The sequence below is a fragment of the Chiroxiphia lanceolata genome, chromosome 3, assembly GCF_009829145.1.
Source record: "Chiroxiphia lanceolata isolate bChiLan1 chromosome 3, bChiLan1.pri, whole genome shotgun sequence".
Taxonomy (NCBI): Eukaryota; Metazoa; Chordata; class Aves; order Passeriformes; family Pipridae; genus Chiroxiphia; species Chiroxiphia lanceolata.
Genome location: NC_045639.1, coordinates 9,934,622 through 9,951,290, shown reverse-complemented (window position 1 = coordinate 9,951,290; position 16,669 = coordinate 9,934,622). Strand labels below are relative to the sequence as shown.

General features: G+C 38.3%; 1 protein-coding gene across 1 annotated transcript in view; it reads right to left on the bottom strand.

The window, feature by feature from the left end:
* The window catches only part of MRPS5 (mitochondrial ribosomal protein S5), a 43,976-nt gene that overhangs the window by 8,551 nt on the left and 18,756 nt on the right, over positions 1 to 16,669 (bottom strand). Inside the window, exons 5-9 of the mRNA XM_032683694.1 lie at positions 16,088 to 16,122; positions 5,786 to 5,876; positions 3,079 to 3,125; positions 2,110 to 2,167; positions 241 to 303 (exon numbers count right to left, since the gene is read on the bottom strand). Coding sequence (XP_032539585.1) covers positions 241 to 303; positions 2,110 to 2,167; positions 3,079 to 3,125; positions 5,786 to 5,876; positions 16,088 to 16,122 — 294 coding nt within the window. The remainder of the gene's footprint in view (positions 1 to 240; positions 304 to 2,109; positions 2,168 to 3,078; positions 3,126 to 5,785; positions 5,877 to 16,087; positions 16,123 to 16,669) is intronic.

Genomic DNA, 16,669 nt, shown 5'->3' with positions numbered 1-16,669 from the left:
CTACACTTAGGAACTGTGAAAGAAAACCACAAATAGAGCTTCCACCAGTGTAAGAGGAGCAAACCCTGATTTACAATAGCAAAGCCATGTCATCAAGAGTAGCTATTTCTAATGAAAAACAACTGATCAATTTCAATATTTAAAACATGGTAGACTAGACACTGCACAAGTTTAACTTCATCAAATAAATACTAGTCAGTAATTAATAAAACTTCAAAATTTCCAGGCAGCTTTAGTTACCTTTGTTTTGCTTCTTCATGTGGATTTTGGTGGTTTTAAATTTCACTGTAATGTCATGGTAAACTAGAGGGGGAGAAAAAAAAGGCATTACAGCTAAATTCTTCCTTCTAGAAAAGTTTTAACTAGTACCTTTCTTTTTCCAAACTGTGAATGGCAAATTGGTTTTATTCTCCTCTGGCTTCTTCAAAAAGAAGGGTTAATCTAGGTAATTTTCTGGAATAGATTATGAATGTTGTCATATCTGTGAATACTGTGTTATGATTGTGTACAAAACCACTTGAAAAATATGCTGTATGACTCCAATTGAACCTCATTTAGTTTTAAAGTGAGCTCACATCATACAATTTGAACTTCCTCATACTCAGATATTTTAATAATTCAGCTTTTAACCCCATAGACATCATCATTCTTGGATTTTCTGTACAGAATATTTACCCTTCCAGTCTTCCTGCTTTTCTCTGCTTCAGAAGGAACCCCAAACTCAGGTGGCTGTTATACACATCTGACTCAGTGACTCAGTCTCTGCATAGTGGATTCTAGCACAGCAGTCACAGTGGATCAGAGAGGACCTCTATGTTAAGTAGAATGGAAAGCATGGTAGAAACACCACCAGTTTTGAATCAAATCTCTGATCTGTTAGTGTGAAATAATAATGCTCAAGGAACAGACTCATGAAAATGACTAGAGTTTTGTATTTATAAGTCAAAGTTCCATTATACTCAATATTTATCTACATAATGTCTTGGTTAAATACTCATATACTCTGTAAGGTACTATCTTTCAAAATTTTTCTGAAATATAACTGAATATTTGGTATATAGGTACCACATTTGACACCAGAGAGGACTTGAATTGAATTAAACTGAATTAACAAAAAACTACCAGGAAACATCAGACTGCCTCTCCAGTCTGGTTTCTTCCTGGCTGCTGGGCTTTGTCAGCATACATGGATTGAATCAACAGGGAATCATCTTTTCTGACACAGAAACTGGAAAAGCACAGGAATTCTCTGTAGGGAAAAATGCCCTGACAGTATCTGACTTCCTTAACTCAAATGTGCCAGAAAAGATCTAATTGTGCTACTACCTCCTTCCCCCACTCCCATTTTTTGAAAAGACTGAAATACTACAGATTACGTATCCAAATTTTAAGCACAGAATCATGGAATTGTTTGGGTTGGAAAGGACCTTTTAAAGGTCAGCTAGTCCAACCCCTCTACAATGAGCAGGGACATCTTCAACTAGATCAGGTTGTTCAGAGCCCCGTCCAACCTGACTTTGAATGTTTCCAGGGATGGGGCATCCACCACCTCTCTGTGCAACCTGTTCCAGTGGTTCACCACCCTCTTTGTAAGAAAAACAAAACTAAAAAAATTCCTCATATCTAGTCTGAATCTGTTGTCCTTTCGTTTAAAACCATTACATCTTGTCCTCTCATAACAGACCCTGCTAAAAAGTCTGTCCCAATCTTTCATGGCAAAGGCAGGAGACTAGAAGGGAGATAGACCTCTCAATATTTTAACACCACCTCTTATTATTTAATCTTAACCTTTCTGCATGGACCTTCCTAAAACAGTTGATTCAAACCTGAATGGAAGTAAAGAGCAAACCACATATTCTTTCCAGGTAATAGTGATCTATTTAACACAGGGATTGATGACTGTTCTCTTACATTACCACTGCCTAGCTAAAGCAGTCTAGGGCTAAGATTTCACACAGCATGCTGCAAAAGCAAAATAATGCATGAAGAATAATAATACAATGCATCAGATCAGAAAAAAGTTAGTTAACATTTTTTTATGCTTTGCAAGTAGTTGCAAACAGTTCTTGTTGGTACATTCAGTACTTATATCGAAGGTATAATACTTACTTGTGTGGTTCTGATACAGCTCTATAAAATGTAAGCAGTTTATTGCTTTGTTCTTTGCCTAGGGAATAAAAGCAGAAAACATTTTTTTCCTTGATTTTTTCTACTAAACACTTGAAATTTACCATTGTTCAGTTAACTAGATAAATAAAATGCAAGAAAAAAAAAAACTTAAGAAGGGTTTGCCACATCTAAACTTTATGGAAATAAAAATGTTCTCTTTAAAGAACAGCCTTCTCCTAACAGATTTAACAATTTCTCAGTATAGCAACAACTTCATCAAACTTTGTGTATTTTAGCATTGCTACTTCATAGTTTAGTTTAGTTGAGTGTTACAACAAACTAGATTAATGTAGATGGACAAGTAACATTCTGAAATCTAAGGGAGCCTTATTAAGGTCATTATGCATGTGTGAGAGAAAAATTCCTACGCACTCACAGTATAAGCAGACTGTATGCTACATAGATATAACAAGTGACCAAGGAGGGGGATAGGTAATAACCATAGCAAAAGGAATAGAAAGAAAATAAAGGGATGCATTAGCAGAATTTCATTGCAGGGCAACTTCACTATGTGTGACCAAAGAGCAACAGAGCTGGTGAAGGCTCTGGAGCACAACTCTTATGAGGAGCAGCTGAGGGAGCTGGAGGTGCTTAGCCTGGAGAAAAGGAGGCTGAGGGGAGACCGTATTGCTCTGTACAGCTACACAAAAGGAGGCTGAAGTGTGGTGGCGGTCAGACTCTTTTCCCAAATAGCAAGTGATAGGATGAGAGGAAATTGCCTCAAGTTGTGCCAGGGGAGGTTTAGATGGGAAAAAATTCTCCACTGAAGGGATTATCAAGCATTGAAACAGGCTGTCCAGTGAAGTGGTTGAGTTCTCATCCCTGGCTGAGTTCTCATCCCTGGAGGTATTTAAAAGGTGTGTAGACATGGCGCTTAGGGACATGGCAAGAAATATTCAACCAACATACTTTCCGTAAAGCAGCCGCCCTGTCACCTGCTTTCCCCAGTGCAAAACCTGCAAGACAGAAAGAGTCATTTTATTGATGAGAAACAGGTGATGCAGAAAAACAAAAAACCCAGAACTTCAAAACTACGTTTAGTATTTAAATTTCCACTCCATTGCATAGATCATACTCAGAAATGGTTCAGAGAAAATCACAGAAACAAACAGTTTAGGAGCTATGAATGCCTTAGATCTGGATGCCAACTGCTTGTTGTCAAATGAAAACAAATAAGGCTTAACTTATTTTTGTGTATTTGACCAAACCTGTTTCAAATAATTGAATAGTGGTGACTGCTTCAGACAAAAAAAAAGTCCCTTCTTCTGTTTAAAAGGAAGGAAGGGACTGAAGAAAAAAAAAAAGGAAGCTGATGCAGATATATCAACTATGTCTGTACAAACAGTAGCTTCAAGACCCTAGAAGCAAAGGAGACTATTGGTTTGCTGTTGGTGAAATAGAGAATATGAAAACTATGATTCTGTGAAAACCAGGTTTAACACAATCATGCATTGCAAAAAAACACATGCCTGTAGAACAGAGAATATACAGACTGCCAGTTTACAAACTGATACCTAATTCCCTCTGAACTCTCAGACCTACTCCTATTTACCAGGTCAACAATGGTAGCACTGAAGAGATTTCACAGCAGTCAGCTCAGAGCAGGACATCAACTGACTGTACAGAATGAAAAAGACGATGTGACAACCATTTTTACAAACTCTGTAGAGTCTAACAATGTCAAGGTAGACTGAATTAAAACCATTTAAATTCAAATGAGCAGGTCTATCTTTTCTGGTCCTTTGATGTTTCTGTTGTGTCAGCTGGGGCTGTGGGTTACCTGTATCCAAAAACCTAAAAAAAAAGAATAATCAACGGGATTGAACCCACTGGCCAACACTAACTCACTAATGTCATGCAGACATTACAGCAGAAATGGGCTCGAAAAGATCTAAGAAAGAAATACCATCCTGACTGTTGTGGTGCTACAAGCAAAAAGGATATGACCTCTAGCCTGGAGACTACTGTGGAAGAAGCAGTCAAGGGTAGTGTCCGCTATCAGCTGCCTCTTGAGACAGCTTTCCCTGTGCACACACCAGAGGTCTCCATCACTTTCTACCTTCTCCATAAGAAAATACAAGGAAACTCTGCTATTCTTTTAAATACACACACAGAGCACAATAGCAATTTATTAATGCTGTGAAGTCATGCAGTACATTAGAAAATTACAAAAATATGTTCTCTGGACAACCTCAATTCAGTCATTCAGGACATATGGATTACAGCAATAACATGTTTCATGAAAAAGCTTTCCAAAGAAGAGGTAGAAGGAATTTTTTCAGGGTAACATATCTTTCTGCTAGAGAACCACACCTTCCTCCACTCCAAGCTGCAATCAAAATTCAGCTCAAGAAACACATGGATTTCAGTCTTTCACATAAAAGAAGTTCTACCAAACTCTGGTTGACTGGAAATACAGCTGTCTTATTAAAGCTCCCACATAGATCCCATCATCAGAGATATCTATTCAGCTGATAATAAGGAGACTACATCCAAAAGGTGGTTGTTCTACATACATATCGAAAGCAGGATTTTCTTTACTAGAGGCACACAGCAATACAAATGTAATTTCCTGTACTCTGACCAATACAATACATGCCATATTCCTGCCTCCTGACATAGGTAGGAATTCTCTATCATTTAAATTATTTGGATTATTTCCTTCACAGCTATTTTTTTTAACTGATTCTTCATTTAATTCTGCACAGCTGTCTTATCTCTATGTCCATTTGATGTCTAAAGGGAATTTTAATGTACATTGGTTTATATCCACAAGAGAATGCATGAAAACTATCTCCTTATGGGGAAAAACTTAGCACATTCAAGGGTGCTTCTTAAATAAAAATTATCCTGCAAAACCAATAATAACATCTTTAACTCCTAGTATTTGAATACTGAGTGAAAGATAAACACTATATCCTCAAAAACAGAACTGGAAACATGCAAGAAACTCACTGCTGTACAGGGTGGCTGCATAGAGCCTTCATGTTGGGATCCAGGGCTAGTTAATCCAAGTTATCTGCTGCCCTGAGAGGGTTTGATTGTTTCTAGAGACAGCTTGGTCATCACTATGCTCTATATATAATTAGAGTCCTGTTACAAGGAAATCACAACTAAACTGAATGCCCCTGACTGGCATCAGTCTTTGCTGAGAAAGGAAAGGAAAAGGGTCTCTTTTCACAGCTCATACTACAAGAGTTTTCATAACCTTACGTTTCTTTTTATTTGTCCTATTTACTTTATGCCATAGACAGCATTTCTATGGCTAGATTTCAAATTGCCTGTTGAAGAGACCATTATGAAGAGCCATAATGGAGAAAGTCTACAAATGGGTCAAGCTGCAGAGCACTAAAGTTTACCATGAGACCTGACTCAAAGGGCCCCAAGTATTCTATTTCTTCTTTTTTTAATACAAAATGAAGTGCATAATCTGGTTATAAAGCTTACTTTTATAGATGAAACTCAACATTCTTAGAGGTATTTCAATATTGTCCAGTAGAAAAAAGGGTAATTTTTTTTTTAAAGTATAAAAATCCCTTTAAATCACCACGCCTCCTGAAGTGCTATTACAAACAGTGATAGATTTGGCATCTTTTCATACAATAAACACACATACCTGTAGCCCCTTTACCATTTCCAATAGCCACTAAGGCACGTATTGATCTTCTTCTGCCTTCCTTTGCCTTCATACAAAATACATTTTTCACCTGCAGAAAAAACAACACAAAGCATCCTGTTATTGCACGGTCCAAATGTTTTGGGTTTGGGTTTTTTTTTAAAGAGAGTCAAATTTACAAAAAAAAACTATTAGAGGTCTGTAATATATACTTACAATATATATCTATATGCCTTAGTGAATGGGTGTCATGTGCAGTGGGACACTGGCTTCAAAGCATTAAATACAGAAAGGTTGCCAAAAAAGCCATACTCAAAGTTACCTCAGTGCAGTTTCATTAAAGTATCCCCTCTGTTGTGTTTAGCTGCACAACAGATAATGCTCTAATGCTGCTAGTTTTATGTGTGATTTCAAGCATGATAAAAAAAACATGGGGAAAAAAATGGAAAGTGACACTAACATCTAACTGTCACCCTCATATTTTAACATATTTTAGAAGCACTCTTAGGAATTGCTCAAGGTCTGTTGTTGGTTTACATGAATTAAAACTTGGGATTGAAATCTACTTGCAGACTGCAGAAGGCAGTCTCATTACTGAGATGACAGCTGCTGAAAAGAAGACTTTATTTAAGAGAGGAGAAGAAGAAAATAGTATTTCATTCCTGGAACTAGAAATGTTTACAGAAACTCTGCAAGAAATTCAAGCAGGAAAGCTCTTTCGTTTGGAGTAGGGGACACAACTACAGCTGGGGAGACAGCAGACTTCTGACTCTGCTGCAGACTCCCCTGTGTGATGATAATACTAAATAAGTTTGCTGACGACACTGAATTGGGAGGAGCTGTCGACTCTCTCGAGGGCAGAGAGGTCCTGCAGAGACCTTGGCAAATCAGAGGGCTGGGCAGTCACCAACTGTATGAACTTTAACAAGGTCAAGTGCTGGATTCTGCACCTGGGACGGGGCAACCCGGTTGTGTGTACAGACTGGGGAATGAGATGCTGGAGAGCAGCTGCAGGAAGGGACCTGGGGGTCCTGGTCGCTGGATGGCAAGTTGAATACAAGTCAGCAGTGTCCTGGCAGCCAGGAGGGCCAACTGTGTCCTGGGGAGCATCAGGCAAAGCATCGCCAGCAGGGCGAGGGAGGGGATTGTCCCGCTCTGCTCTGCACTGGGGTGGCCTCACCTTGAATAGAGTGCAGTTTTGGGTGCCACAATATAAAAAAGACATCGAGCTATTAGAGAGTGTCCAAAGGAGGGCCATGAGGATGGTGAAGGGCCTCGAAGAGAAGCCATGTGAGGAGCGGCTGAGGTCACTTGGCTTGTTCAGCCTGGAGGAGACTGAAGGGAGACCTCATTGCAGTCTTCAACATCTTCAAGAAGGGAAGTGGAGGGACAGGTTCTTCACTTTTGACAGGACCAAGTGACAGGACTTGAGGAAATGGCATGAAATGAAGCTGAGTCAGGGGTGGTTTAAATTGGATATCAGGAAAAGGTCTTTCCCCCAGAGGGTGGTTTAGCACTGGAAGAGGCTCCCCAGGGAAGTGGTCACAGCACCAAGCCTGCCAGAGTTTAAGAAGCATTTGGACAATGCTCTCAGGCACACGGTGTGATTCTTGGGGTGTCCTGTGCAGGGCCAGGAGTCAGATTCAATGTTCCAGATGGTCCCTTCCAATTCAGCATATTCTATGATTCTATAAGCATGTCACTGCTTTACAGTCTCCCAACCTTATATGCTCTAATATATCCCCTTGATGTAGAAAAAAGACAGATGTACAAGTGGGAGCGAGAGCACGTTCGGCAAAAAGGTAGAATAACTTGACCTAAAGAACGCATAATGTGATAAAAGGTAACTAAAATGATGATATAGAAGGGAAGACACTGATTACATGTCAACCCAAACTGGCTTCGGACTGCTGGGGTTTAGAATGTTTCCAAGTTTTGTCCTCTGGTAAACTCGATCATTTTAATGTGAAAAATCACACCTCTGAAGCTGAAGCTGCCTCCAAGTGAAGATCTCTACTCTCTGAACATGTGCAGTGAATTTAAAATGTGCTGTACCTTTAAATTCAGGTAAGAGACAGCTAAGCAAATAGCAGCTTAGCTGAGTACTCATGTAGATTCATCATGGAGAACTGTAAATAATCAAACTGTATAAATATGCTTGTATTTTTGGCCTTTGGTGTGCCAGCTTTACCCTCTAGCACTCTATTTGGAGCGGAGGCATAAATAAATCAAATATCTCAACGCTGTGTGTGCTTCTTGCACACCAGGTGAAAGGACCTGATTTTGGGACAACAATCTCAGATCCTTTGTCCATCTGTTCTAGTTTCCTTGGTTTTGTTTATATATTAAACTAGATGTTTCTTTAAATATAGACATATAGTTTATATACAGTATGTAATATAAGAACTACGTATAAAGTATAAAAATGTAATATATAGTATTTATAAAAATAGACACATATAAAATAACATACTGGATATTGCTTGACTGTGTTAATATCTGTCTCAGAATTACCAGTCAAAAGATGGGATTTATTTCATGGTATTATTTCTTATTATTTCTCCTCTTCCTGTCAAATGCATCAGGTTCTACTTTCTTGAAGCCTCAATATGATTTCCATATCAGTGCTCCCTCCTTTTCTCTCTATCCAATTCTTCAGCAAGCTAGTCTGGTTTTAGTGTTATACATCTGAAACTGGATTATTATAAAATACTTGGTCATGGCCTTAACATTCTTACTAAAATTCACAAAAAAAAACCCAAACCAAAAAAACCACCCAAACCCAACAACCCCCCCAAAAATTCCAGTGCCTTCACTAGGTACAGATTAGGAATGGGTACTTCTGAAAAATTCCACCTTGCTTTCCTTAAAATAAAGATACTGTTTAATTCAAGGTGTGCACACATTCTACAGAGCACTTTGAAGAAATATCAGCTTTGCTAATTGCTTATTCCAAGCTATTTTTCTTTCTTCGATCTTACTGCTTACAAGAACAAGCTAAAAAAACCAAACCCCATAAGATGAAAGTGCCTGTGGAAAAAGGTTATTTACAGAAAATGCAAAATAATGATGAAAGAAAAGGGAGTGGAGCAGAGTGATCTCTCCAGGAGCATCAAGAGCATACTATTTTTGCTTTGCACATACTTTTATCTTCCATTGCCAATCTGAATAAGCACTTGTACAAAAACAGAGTTGGCATGCATACTGTCAAAAATAAAGGACATGATGTTTGTAGAAACCTCTTCATGGATTATTCTTCTCCCTTTCCAGAATGTGGCAATAAAGACACATGGCAATGAGCTTCTCCAGGAGCCTTCCTAACACTGCACTTGTCAGCTGTTTCTGAGCAGCTCTGTAGGAAAATGTGTTCAGCCACCCGTCATGATCAGTGCTATTGCATTTCTCCTGAAGTGCTGTGAAGGCCTTTCAAGCTTGATAATGTACACAGGCAGTCACAACTGCTGGAACAACACAGTCCCATGCCTCCCTATATAAAAAGAAGTAGTGCTCTTCTGGAGCGTGCTCAGCAATGCTTCATTTCTGTCTTGGGAAATAAAGCATCCTGCTACAGCCTATCATTAAACTGCACTGGAATTAATTAATGCAAAATGAACAATGTGCCACTTTTAAAACAACACAACCTTGGAAAAGTGACTGAAACTAAGACACAATCACCCCTATTTACTAGATTGCCACTCAAGCTAGATTTAAAGCCAATTTTTGAAATTTGAAAAAAGATGCAACACATGCTCAACCTTAATCAAAATCTACCTCAAATTAACTGTCTCTTTGTATCCATTATCCAGTGATGATATTGCAAATTCAGCTTTCTTTTGAGAACTGAGGGAAGAACATCACCTTTCAAAACCAAACTAAAACCACCTCAAATATTTATTAAGAGGAGAAATGACAATGTGGAAATAAGTCACAGCCAAAGACAAGCTGCTAAATGTTATTGTGATTTCAGCTGTTGCACTCTGTTAGAAAAAGGGTAAAAATCCAACACTTCCCTGGAGGTTTTGTTCTTGTAAATGGAGAATGAATGACTGGCCAACCCCATTGTCCTTGGAAAGTCCTCCTTTCTAGAAATCATATTCTAGTCATGATTTTTAGGAACCTGCTACCTCTAAGGCCACATTCTTGACACTGCTATGCTTTTGCTGCTGTTATGCAGAGAAGAGTGTCTGCATACGCTGATCCCCTCATGGCATAAGAACCTCTGGTCCCAACACTTCTCTAAGGTACAAGGTGAGATGAGATAAAATGAGAGCAGGATACAGTGCTGAAAGAAAAGCACTTCCATGCAAGGAAGCCTAGAGAGGCTCAGGGATATAGCTAAAAGATTTGAGAAACCAGTTACTCAAATCATGTTAGCTAGATCATATCCTGTCAGCCTTCTCTCCCCTACATCAAGGGTAGAGCAGATTTGTACCACTGTGGCAGAACATTTCCCAGTTCTAATGTTAATACCTAAAAATCAGAAATTGCCCAAGCTGGTGAGCAGAACTAGTATTGCTGGCAAGTGAAAGTCTCTGAGTGTTCCAAACAGCTATTTCTTCTATACAGGCTGACAGGTAAAAGAGACAAAAAAATAATTAACAGAACCAGTTGAAGGTAGCATCCCTAAACTCTACTCTTAGGGCAGGCCAAAATCTTTGAGAACTCCAAGAGTATCAGAACTAAATTCTAGTGCACAGCTCCAACCTCTCATTCTTTCCTGTGACAGGTTGCTTCAGGCACTATCTTAAAAACTGTCTGAAATTTTTATTGTCAGTCTAAAGACACTGTCAGTATCATCCAGAGAACAGAAAACTTCCCCGTAGTTCTAAAAGCAAAATCTAGAGCCTACAAATCCCCCAAAAGAACATTTGAGGCAACATCTCATTAGAAGTAAATTGTTACTCAGACACCATCCTGTATACCATCTAATTTTTCAGTTAAAGATGTCAAACAACAGATCTTAAACACTGTAATTTCACGCAGCTTTTCTTTTTCACAAGCCTTTTTTATTGCACCCTTTGCAAAAACGACAGCTAGAAAACAATTTCCAATTACTTGTAAAAAGAAACAAGGGTTTCAGGCTGTGCAATTAAGAATATTCTTTTTGTCACAAGTAGCAAATCTACCAAGATGAGTCAACAAGAGGTGCCATGCTGGACCCTCTGCTCACCAACAGGAAGGCGCTAGCGCAGAATGTAGTGTTCCAAGGCAGCCTTGGATGCCAGGACCACGAGATGGTGGAGTTGGAGATCCTCAGGGCGGTGAGGAGGGCACACAGCAACTCATTGCCCTGGACTTCAGGAGGGCAGACTCTTCAAGGACCTGCTTGGTAGAGTCCCCAGGGATAGAGCCCTGCAGAGCAGAGGGGCCCAAGAATGCTGGCTGAATTTCAAGGATCACCTACTCCAAGCTCAGGAGCAACGCATCTCGACGAGGAGGAAATTCAGCAAGAATGTCAGGAGCTGCTGAGCTAATTCAGAGCGAAAAAAGGTTTCAGCAGGTGGAAACAAGGACAGGTAGCCTGGGAGAAATTCAGGGAACTTGTACAGGAAGCTAGGAATAAGGTTAAGGAAGCCAAGGCCCAGTTAGAATTAAATCTGGCCAGGGATATCAAGGATAACAGGAACAGCTTCTATAGATACGTCGCAAGCAAAAGACTTGGGATAATGTGGGCCCTCTTGGGAAGGAAATAGGAGACAAAAGGCACAATTTTCACAAGTGGTAGCAAGCCATTTCAGTGTTGGACAAAACCCCCTCCAGGATCTGTCTTTTGCCAAGGACATTATTTATAACTTCATCTTCTCCCCAAGAAAGCTCCCCTTCATGAAAGATTCAAAGGGCCACTAACCTCATGTTCTGTGCCTTCAGGCCTTACTGATCATTAAGTTTCACTTTCTGATTTTGATTGCACTACAAGGCAATTACTATCATAGCACAGGATATCATGTAGGCTACTTTTTTTGCTATGTTACCATGTTCATTCTGAAGAAAAAATAAAAGAAAAATTCATCTGAGGGTGGATGACACGTGAAATGAAGCTTTCCAGTGAAAATAAGAATGGCATATGTCAACTACACCTGTAAATTTTAATTTCCACCATGGTTACACTATGTTAGACACCACTTAAGTACTACCACCAGTTCTATTCAAAGAGATTTTTCTTATGTGAAATATATGAGCAAAACAGGAAATGTGCCTCCAGGTTGGCAAGGAAAGTAAGAAACAGGTAAGCCAGGTCATCTACACTAAGTAATGCAATAGTCTATGGGAAAGCCAGAAACAAAACCAATCTACAGTCCCTACTGCTGTCCCTTAACACTCACTCCAGCTTGCTTTTTCTCCGTGACAACTTTAGTTCTAGTGTACATGAAAATCTGAACTTGTCTATAACCTATTCTACAAGCAGGGGAAAATCAAATTATATCCCTTCTATTTCTACATTATAAGAAAACACTTTAATAAGCAATTTCTTTCTTTTAGCAAGGGAGCACAGGCTTTTCAGTAGCATAATCACAACAAAAAGGGCCTGTTGTATCTTTGTTCATAAGTCAGACCTTTAAAAATGGCTTTTAATTTCTTGCTGTGAAGTATAATTTCCCAGCAAACATTATTTTTATCTCCTGTACTACTGTGAATATAAAGATAATGGAAAACACATACAGAAATAGCAGCACGTCTGTCATCTATTTAAAACAAGAATGCTAAAAAAGGTCTATTTATTTCAAAACTCATACTTGTTATCAGAAAATTATATGACTCAATTAACTTGGGCTCACTGCTAGCTTTGAATATAGAAGTTATTGCTGCTGCTGCTGCTATTTTTCTGCAAAACCACTCCTCTTCCCCAGTTCAAATCTATGGCAATCTCATATAAGAGTAGACCCCCAGCCTGCTTCTAAAAGCTTTTTAATTATTCAAATATAATAAAGCATTGAAACAGACTTCTACAGCACATGGAAACATTGCATAGCAACTTACTTTGCCGTTTGCACATAATTATGCCAGCACAGAATGGCAACTCAAGTATCCAAACTGACAGCCAGTTGTGACATGTCACAGTAACAAAACAACAGCCACTTTTCTTCAGTGTGCCCTTTCAATTACCAGAAAGCACTGCCAACTGCAGGACTCAGCAAGAAAAATCACTTCTTTCACGTACAGTGCCCATGCAATTCACTTACTACAAACTGCCTTCCAACACAGATATGGCTAAAGGCCATGTGATCCAAAAGGTCTTTGCTATGTAAGTCAAAGTCCACAGTGCCCAGTCCACTCCAAAAACCCACTTAGGTAAGAAAACGGGTTAACAGGTTACAGATTTTGTCTCCCCACCCCTCCTGACAGATTATCTAACTTGTTTTTAAAAAGCTCCAATGACAGACATCCCAATCCGTTCCAGTATTCAAATTACCATTTGCATCTCATGCTTTACATCTAAATTTCCCTTGCTTGTTATTCATACCCGTTGCTTTTTATCCTTTCCACAGTAGACATGTAAAACAGCTTATACTTTTCCCTTCTGCAGGATTTAAAAAAAACCAAAATAAACCAACTCATGACTTCTAATTACCCAAGCTGAGATTACAATACAGCATCACTGTTTTCCACATCTCTGAAGATACTAAAACCCAGTGCAACAAGTAAAGATTTTGACACATATGATTAATCCAGAAAACACTCTCAAGCCACTGGATGGAATCCCAACTGATGGTATCTCAGCAAAATGCAGAAAGATGATCAAGGACAAGGAAACCAATTTGCACATTTATCAGGACAGGAGAGAAGCCTCAGATGCTTTTCTGGAGTAAAGCTGTCAGTCAGATCAACTTCTGACTTACCTGATTATTCTTTTAACTTTCAGACAAGGAGCTGTTGTAAATCAGGCTATTTTGTTTAAGGAAATGTTTCTCATAATCCCTCTCAGATGAACAGACAATGTAAACTCCCTTTCCAATAGGTTATTCTTGCACACAGTTTAAAAGAAATTAATGCTCCTCTCAGTTATATTAATCTCATTCTTACTCTTGCACCCTGTATACACTATTTATTACTTACTCAAGGCCATTTAAAAGCTACTTTAATTCTGGTAAAATCTTACCTACTCTGTCCACATGTATTTCAATTAAGACAATTGATAGACTCCTATTATCACATCAAATATAACATTAATATTCTCAAATCTTGCCAAAAATAATTTCTGGATAAAACATTTCTTCATGGAAAGTACCTCACCAAGGAATGACAAAACAAAAGGCAGTTGAGCATCATTCCATAGACAGATGGCACAAACAATGACAAGGAATGGAGATCTAAAACCAAAAACCATGAGAGATTTGGTTCACAGCTGATATTCAAAACTTCTGGTTCCACCCTTTGTCCTAAGCCTCTAAATAAGGCAACATGTAAGAGTATTATTATTAAAGGACACTATTTATTTCCCTAATGTGGAGTATCTGGGGTTTTTTTCAAAGGAGACAGTGACAGAAACTATATACTGATCTGTATCTTGCAAATCTTGCATCCTGCTCCTAAACCTATACAGCCCTGTGTTGCAATGAACCCTGAAAAACTCGCAGATTAAAGGACTCTGCTTTATACATTTGGTCCTGTTCTGAACTGGGATATCTCATTCCCTCTTTGACAACAATTCCATTTAAATGGCAACCTTTTACTTTCCCTCCAAACCAAGTAAACACTTGATTTCACAGATCTTTAGGCAGCAGCTCTAATTTTGTTGTCAAGAGATAGGTTCACTTTTTCCTGTCTCATATAGGGAGTTGTTTGACCACGTTCCAAGAAAAATGCAATCAGACATAAGTTCTGGAGAGAAAAATCAGTGTTTGCTTAGAGGTGTGCAGTGAAGAAGAAAGTTGTTTCAAAGATATGAAAATCTGAATATGAGATTTTAATATTTCCACAGTGCACACTCTTGACACAGAATAAGTGCATTCAATAATTAGGAACATGTTATTTCTTCCTAGTTTTGTCAGACAAATGATTTAAAAAAGATTGAAGGAAAACCTGCTGTTCCAACAGTATATGACAGTGCATGGTAGTGGACAGACAGAATGTGATCCCCTCCAAGAAGGACATGACTAGTGAACTTGGTGGTGGAACACAAGATGGTTATCTCAGCTGTGAGTGAAACTAAAAGAAACTCAAACAGAGATGTTTTAAAGCAAGTACCTCATCTGGACATGTGTAACAGTTAACAGTTAATAATACAGGTAATGTTTTGCAGAATTGTTTGGTAGTAAAGCTGAAGTAAAGTGATAAATAGTCACCTCTACTCACTTAAAACTGCACAACAACTCAATGGACAGTCACTTTATTTTATAGTGATAAAAGGGTGTCAACATTCATATTAAGCAGAGAGACCTGATCTGTCACAGAATGGGTACTGATTCATGTTGATACCTTCGCTCTCAAATCATGGTTAGAAAGGACAGAAGTCTCCTTTACAAAGCAGCTAGACTAGTCTAGTTTTTCAATAATAAAGTAGGTAAATATTAATTATAAATGAAGGTTTTGATAATAATCCTTAAAGGAACATAAATTTAATAAAAAATTTCACCTGTAGGTAAGTAAACAACAGAAGGTTACAGTAAATGGGGTTACATCAGGCTGGCAATCAGTCACTAGTAGGCTCAGTTTTAGAGCCAGCACTCTTTAATGTTTTTAGAAATTATTTGGATGCAGGATCATTAAATGTACATTAAGTAAGTTTGCCAATGATATGTTAGGAAAAGGTTCTTCATTGAGAGTGTATTCAGTCACTGGAACAGGCTTCCCACAGAAATGGTCACGGCATCAAGCCTGCCAGAGCTCAAGGAGCATCTGGACGATGCTCTTAGTGATATGGTTTAGTTTTACCTTGTCCTGTGAAAAGCCAGGAGTTAGACTAACTGATCCTTGACAAAAAGGCCTTAGGAATTCATTTATTTTACTAGCAGAGTTATACAACTTCCTAATCGTAGTTTTGTCTGAAAATAACCCAATTACTTTACTAGTTTCCCTATTGTAGTTGTATGCAAAGAACTTCAATGTGAAAACTTTATCTGAAGGCATTTGCCATTTTGGAGTCACACAAAATTACCTCTGAATTAGCTATTATTTGCTCAACAGAGAAAACAAGTCCCCAGTGGACAGAATGACAAGAGTATGTAATGCAGCTGAAACAGGATACCAGACTAATTCCTACTGCTATAACATTGACTTAACAAAGAATTGTTAAATAATTGCAAGGTCAATATAAAATACTAATAATTCTTTAAAGGCCTTGAAAAGATCTGCAATGCTTACCTCAATGACTCTTGCTTCAAAATCTTCAAAAGTTTCTGTTGGGAGAAAAACAGGGTGTTACATTTCCTTGTGTTACCTCCTTGTGAGCACATCTCCCTGAAGTTGGTATAATTTAAAAAAGACACAACTTTTATGTAACTGTAATTTATAAAGCAATTTCAGCAGTAAGTAGAAAAGATAAAAATAATTTGAACAAGCATATCTAAAGTGAGCTTTATTAGTTGCTTCCTTCTAAAAAGGTTTTTTTACTTGACTGTTTAGTCTTTTAGAGCAAATTCTGTGAAAAAACAGCATACACCTCTTATTTATAAAGTATATTTTTTTCCATTTCTTCAGTAAAATCAGGTTATGTGAAGGCAACTAGCTCTAAAAAATAATACATCCTGTTAAGATAACCTCTCAGAAACTGTAATACTACTTGCTACAATTACAATACAGCTCCTGTTAGAATGAAGAGATTACCATAATTAAATATGTTAGTTATGCTCTGCTGGGGACCCCAACCTCCAATTGCAATCAATATTTCAGCTTTTAAAGTACCATACATGCAGGGAAGTAGGATGGAACAGTCTCCCAAGACTG